Source organism: Channa argus, chromosome 1 (genome assembly GCF_033026475.1).
Source record: "Channa argus isolate prfri chromosome 1, Channa argus male v1.0, whole genome shotgun sequence".
Classification (NCBI taxonomy): Eukaryota; Metazoa; Chordata; class Actinopteri; order Anabantiformes; family Channidae; genus Channa; species Channa argus.
This window is the reverse complement of record NC_090197.1, coordinates 32,336,106-32,343,242: the sequence shown is the minus strand read 5'-3', so window position 1 is coordinate 32,343,242 and position 7,137 is coordinate 32,336,106. Positions and strand designations below refer to the sequence as shown.

Below are 7,137 nucleotides of genomic sequence, written 5' to 3'. Positions count from 1 at the left end.
CTGTGGTTCCAATACATCTTTCATAAGATAGAAGGCACCTGTTAAATATTCAGAGCACACAGTGTTTAGAGGAGAGCACAGTGGCAGAAAACGTACTTTGTGGGACTGTCCGCACTCTGTTTCTTGTGGTCCTCAAAGAGCCCTTTTAAAAATCTATATTTAAGCAGAATGTGAATGAATGAGACACTCTTGTGCTTTGTTTTTGTCAAAACTCAGCCAGTTTGACCCCTGACCCTATAGTTGGCACAAGTACCATTTGATGTGCACAGTAAATGGGACCTTAAACCTGCAAAGCATGAAGGCCTGACTTTATTCAGTCCCAGCATTGACCTGGACTAACGAACCTTTTGTGTCCAAAGGAATGCTGTCTCTTACACAAGCCTGGCTACACAAACATTTGCAGGTACACTGTGGACAGTCTTGCTACTTAAATCTAATAGTATCACAAATTAACTGCAAATATTAAAACAAGACAGTGCTATTACTACTGCCACTCCATTTACAGTTTAGGTTAATGGAGGGCAAAATAATCCATGTTCTTTGTAGGACACAATTTCTGGCATTGTTTTTCCTTATTGAATTGGAGGGTCTATGAACAGACGATGGGCTTGTGCAGCAGACTGAAAATACCACTGTGGTAAAGTTTTACATTGACATTTACCACGACACCTTGAATTGCCATTGTGAATAAAAAGGGCTATATAAATAAAATTGACTTGAGTGATACAATCATTACATGTTTATGTAGTAATAGCCATCCATCCATTGTCTTTAGCCTTTCAACCTGGGTCTCCAGTGTATCTCAGCACACCCACAGGCAATTTAGAATCACTAACATGCATGTCTTTGGACTGATGGAGGAAACTGGAGGAAACCCATATAAGCACAGGGAGAACAAACTCCACACAGAAAGGCCTGCTAAACACTCCTCCGACGTGCTGCCCCCACGTAGTAATATTTACAGTAATATTTACACTTCACAAACCAAACTCAGGTTGGCTTTGTGCAAAATAAGATGGTCCCAAGATTCCAATTAAACCTAAACACAACTTTTCCCCTAAACCTGTATCTATCAACGGTGCCGGTTTTTATCACTCGCCCCTTTAGAGAATCTGTTCCCAACTGGTTAATTGCTTTATAATGACCACCATTTCTCACAACAAACAAAGGTCACATTTTTGGTATCAGTTTTCTGGTTTTAATAAAATAGTTTATGATGGCACATTGTCACATAATTCAAAACATTATTTTGTTTGTTTGGAGGAACATAGCACTCATATAATTGTCTTCACTTCAAATAACTGAGGTGAAGATGATCTTGACTTATGAGCTGAATTATTTTTCCTTCATGGTGCTGCAGCATGTGTCGTTACAACAAGTCCTCTTGTTGTTCTCCCTAATGAGGTGTCATTAGACTCACGGATGCGTCTCTCTCTGTAAATAATACATGCTGACATCCACCCAGCTGCTGTCTTCTGGATCAGCGGAGTCCTGTGTGTGTCTGTGTGTGTGTGTGTTAGGGGGTGGACAGGAGGCAGTGGGAGGCCCTATGACATATCAAAGCTCTGTGTGTGATTGTTTCAGCGTGGACAGAGGCTAGGTGGGATGTCGACAACAATTAACGTGGCATCTCCAGCACCTGAATGTTTCCATAAAAAAAAAAGGGTGGTGACATATCTCCTTTTTGCAGATAGATGCATATTAATGTCCATCAGAAATGTCACACAGTGAAGATGTAAATTTATGTTAATTACATTTGCTGTCTTTTAGCTTCATTTAACAAAGAAAGAATTGATTCACGTTTTAAGTTTCTAACCACCGAATGATGTTGCTTTCTGCAGCAGTTAAAATTGGTTCCTTGATCAAGCTACAAATCTCATGTTAATTGATTAAGCTCTATGTTGTAGCATTTCACAAACCCTCTGTTCTCACAACAGAAACAATTAGACCGAATTATAATTCAACTCAAAGGAAAGAAAAACCCTCATAAAAACATAATTTGCATTATTGTAACTGATAAAAATTTTGTTTGTTACTAAAATATCTGTACAAATTAAAAGCTCACAGCAGGTCACTGAAATTGCTGCGCTGCAACGAGAGAAACCACACATCTGTCACCAGAAACTGACTCCTCGCACTATTTGATGTCCGTCCCTGACATACTGTATTTTCATGCTGAAGCTGATTTCATTACTGGTTTTTCATGTTCAGTGATGAACGATGATTCGTCAATGTCCTACCTGGCTTTGTGCGGTGGAGCAGTAAAATGCCACATCTGTTTACCAACAGACAACATCTCCCATCCAAACGTGACATGCGATTATCAGTGAGCAGTGTTGATGGTGGGTGGTCACATGATATATTTTATTGCAATAATGCAATATAACGCAGTACCACATACGTAACTGTGGTAACTTTATGCAGTAATGCATGACCAGGTTCAGAAACAATATTGTGATGACATGTTACTATACAACTAAACTTTATAATTGTGTTCTGGACAAACTGACTCTACTCATACATCTTGTCTGTTTTCGTGGATCATGCCAACCACCTCTGGGGGCAACAATATGTTTCTATAAAAAAAGATAACTTTTTGGTAAAACACAAAAATGCTAACCTCTCCCTGCAGCAGGAAGCTGAATCAGTGTCATTGGTAGAAAATGTCTTTTCATCTGCGTGAGAGCACTGAAAAAAGGAGAAATGTCACAAAGATGTGTAGCTGATACAAATCAGCTAAATATTAAAAAAAAGAGTTTAAAGTATAACAAAGGTCTGACTAAGTTCCTCCCAAACACAGATCGTTGCTTGTTGCTTGTAAATCAGCCAAACCACTGCGTTGTACAGTTGTACCTATGTATAATTTCTGTACCTATGTATAAGTACTGTAGTGGTGTGCCATTGTATGCCGAAAATATACAATGAATTTGGTTTCATTACACTGTTGCAGGTACTTTAAACTGTTACTGACAATGTCAAATAAACACTTTTGAGTTTCTTATTTTGTGCTTGGTCAGCCCTGAATAATAATACATGTGGATCCAGTCCATGAAATCTTATGTTTTCCATTAGTTGATTCTTGTACTTTCATACTTGACAGAGAAATGTGTAATACAAGATAAATGTTAGAATTAAGTAGATAATAGCTGGAATGTTTTGTAGACCACAGTTTCTGTGTGTCTTAAAACATTTACTCGTCATATCTCCAACTTAAGGAAAGGAAACCATGGTCAACCAAATGTTCAAGGTCAGTAAATAAAATAAAAAATGTGCTTTCCCACAGCTTATACAGTGTTCACTGAATTCAGTCTCAGCTTCCAAACCATCTCACATGAACACTTGGCTGACTCACTTACAACAGCAAAAATTCATTAGCCATGTCAGAAAACTCATTTAAACTATCACAAACCCAAACAAAGCAGCAGAAAAAAATCCTCGTTAAATACTTTAAACACCTCAAGAAAACGACCAATTGATATAAAGGTTCACAATTTAAAGTACATCACTCAGTATTTACAATTGTTTCACTGACAGTATTGACACATTATAAATTCAACACTGTTTTCTGCATCTATATACAGTTTTTACAAAAAATACAACCACACAGGAAAAACACAGAGGACAGAACACGAGTGTATTGCTCTGTTTGTGTCCAGTCTTGTCGAGCCACGGCTCAGGCTCAGTTAGTAGAGTAAAGCACTGAGGCTTGACCAGGCATCTCTGTCTCTGTCCGCCTCCTCAGGACCAACACCAGCGGGGTCAGCATCAGGTCGAACGTTCATCTAAATGAAATACTCCTTCTGGCTCTCGCTCGGACCATTGCGCGAGCTGGTCTGGCGGCTGAACGGCAGCTCCGGACCATCCGCGGGTTGTACTGTTTTTACTTCCTGGCTCTGACACGTCCCTTTTCTCCTGTAGACGACTCGGGCCAGAATGGCTAATGCAGACACGGTCACAAAGATCACCAGTGCTATTACGCCTACAAAGCAGAAATACGGAGAAAAAGGGTTTTCCATGTTTACCAACAGTGGGTTGATTCTATTTTCCTGATCAAAAGATAAATGCTTTATTCACAGTTAAATTAATTTACAATCAAACGATAGGTGCTCAATTTTTCATGTCTGTCTAGTGATTCCAAACATGGCTTTAGTCCAGTAAGCCTCAGGTTAATTTTGAAATATCTTTTAAGGAGACATTGTTGAAACATGTCTCTATACAACTAACTACAAATGCAAATCTGGATTTGGGCAGTAACACAAGTGCAACTGGTTGTGTGGATACCACACATATTAAATAAAGGCTCCCGGAGATGTAGTTGCCAAAATATCTGATTTTGAAGTCCAGCATGCAGTTTGACAGACTACAGCTTTATTGTTTTCTTTTCTTTTCTGTATGGTTGTGTTGCAATTCACACTTGTTAGAGAAGGGTTGTGCACAAAAACACACAACATATTTATTTGTTTTTAGACAAAGCCTGTTTTCTAACCTTAGAGTTTTTTGGGTGTCTCAAACTAACCACAAGGGAGTCTGGGGTCAAACTCCAGTCTGTACTAGGACAGTGGTGTGTTTTATACATCTGCCACCCTCCTTGCAACTACCTATTTCCTAATTATATGTGCTGTAATGTTTCATTCATTAAAAAAATAAAAAATCTGCTGCATCAGAATACAATTATCCACTGATTACACTCGCTTCAAAAATGCAATGGCGCTGGCAGTTCAGCTGCATAAGAAAGACACTTTTAGGAAACAGGATTGACATTGTTGCACGGAACAAGGACTCTGCACACTCATTAGGAGGGGCTCTCATAATAGTCATTATCATTAAGAGGAAGGATTACAGCATGTTAAAAGCACATATGAAAATGCAGGAGTTTTAAGAGAACTTTAACATGTTTGAAGCCTGCCTTTAAGTCACAAAACACTGGATTACACTGCATTATAGTAGAGGCATCCTCATTGTGTCTGTATCAACTCCACACGGCAAATAGTTTTCATCTTTGGTAATGTGCATTTTTGCAAATAACATTTTACATGGTAAAGCTTTAGCATGTATGAAGGACAAGCCTTGTTTTCAAATAGGACAGATTAGAGCTAAAGAATTGGGAAAAGCAATTTGAAATAGAAAATTCTACCTAACAAGCAACTGGACATTGGCCAAACCAGTTTTGGGAAAACATTAAATTGCTTTCTCGTTAGCCTGCTCATTTCCCCCAGGCTCCCTGGGCAATTTCAGCTTTAAGAAGCTTTCTGCACTGATGTTATCAATTTAACAATGGACATCCATTGTACTTTGAGTATAAAGCCATTTGTATTCTAATTAGTTTTGGTTTAATTTTTGTACTCATAGACATAGTCATGCTGTTTGAGGGACAACTCGTGGCTTCTATTCACCCAGCATGCAATTTTAAACATTATGTCACTGTCAGTTTTTTCTCCAGACAGGTGTAGAAAAAAACAAGTAAATGAAATAATCAGACTTTCAAAAAATGTATTAAATTAATTAGGCTCAATTAATTAAATGAATCAAGCTTTTGTACAACACATTAATCCTGCTTGCTTTGCAGAGGCTTTCTGTTTTATGATTGATGATAATGGCAGTAAAGCAGGTTGCTATTGCAGTACCTCCAATTAGAGCTGAATCACTCCTGGTGGTAACGACTAAAGGCTGACCTGTTCCCACTGATCCAGACTGTCCTGCAGCACAAAGAGATGGTGGCACATGGGAATAAGAGGTGTTACGAGAAAAGAACAATAACAAATAAGGCTGAACAGAAGAAGAAGGAGAAGCGAGGCCATTAGAGACACGACAAATAGAAATCCAGAAAGTGAGGAAAGAGGCGCAACAAATATGAGTGAAGAGAAAACAGGAATCATAAAGTAATGTATTAGGAGCCTATTTAATCTAATCTGAGCAGTTATTCAATTCAATTCAATTCAATTCAACTTTATTTATATAGCGCCAATTTACAACAAAGTCATCTCAAGGCACTTTACAGAATAAAGTCCAGACTACACAAGTATGTAGAAGCAACCCAACAAATCCCCCTTGAGCAAGCCCTAGGCAACAGTGGAGAGGAAAAACTCCCTTTAATGGGAGAAACCTCCAGCAGAACCAGGCTCAGGGTGGGTGGCCATCTGCCTTGACCGGTTGGCGTGAGTGGAAAGTGGAGAAAGAAAAGAAAAGAGCAACGAAAAGCAACAACAAAAAGCAACAACAAAACAACAAGAAAAGCAACAACAAAACAACAAAAAAGCAACAACAAAACAACAAAAAAGCAACAACAAAGCATCGTACAGGTTGTAGGATATAGAATTAATGGTATACAGTGGTGACAAGTAAATGTATAGAGAAAAGCTAGTTCAGGTTGAGTGAGCAGTTTAACTATAAGCTTTATCAAAAAGGAAGGTTTTAAGCCTAGTCTTAAAAGTAGAGAGGGTGTCTGCTCCCCGAATTTGGATTGGAAGCTGGTTCCACAGGAGAGGAGCTTGATAGCTAAAGGCTCTGCCTCCCATTCTACTTTTGCAAACTCTGGGAACCACAAGTAGGCCTGTATTTTGGGATCGAAGTGGTCTAATCGGGCGATACAGAACTATGAGATCTTTTAAATATGATGGAGCTTGACCATTAAGAGCTTTGTATGTAAGGAGGAGGGTTTTGAACTCTATTCTAGATTTTATGGGAAGCCAATGAAGAGAAGCTAGTGAAGGTGAAATATGATCTCTCTTTCCTAATCTAGTCAGCACTCTTGCTGCAGCATTTTGGATTAATTGAAGGCTTTTTAGGGAGTTATTAGGACTCCCCAGAAGTAGGGAATTATAGTAGTCCAACCTAGAAGTAACAAATGCATGGACCAGTTTTTCGGCATCACTTTGAGACAGGATGCTTCTAATTTTAGCAATGTTCCGTAGGTGGAAGAAGGCTGTTCTAGAGATTTGTCTTATATGTGACGTAAATGCCAAATCCTGGTCAAAAATAACTCCAAGGTTCCTCACCGCAGTACTGGAGGCCAAAGTTATGTTATCTAAAGTAACTATATTGTTAGACAGCATATTTCTCATGTTTTTAGGCCCAAAGAGGATGATTTCAGTTTTGTCTGAATTTAGAAGTAGGAAACTGTAGGACATCCAGGTCTTT

At 38.8% G+C, this 7,137-nt stretch overlaps 1 protein-coding gene across 1 annotated transcript in view; it reads right to left on the bottom strand.

The window, feature by feature from the left end:
* Positions 1–540: 540 nt before the first annotated feature.
* Positions 541–7,137, bottom strand: part of LOC137131543 (contactin-associated protein-like 4) — a 63,914-nt gene continuing 57,317 nt past the window's right edge. The window contains exons 23-24 of the mRNA XM_067512961.1: positions 5,625–5,696; positions 541–3,979 (exon numbers count right to left, since the gene is read on the bottom strand). Of these exons, the coding sequence (XP_067369062.1) occupies positions 3,783–3,979; positions 5,625–5,696 (269 nt within the window). The 3' untranslated portion in view covers positions 541–3,782. The remainder of the gene's footprint in view (positions 3,980–5,624; positions 5,697–7,137) is intronic.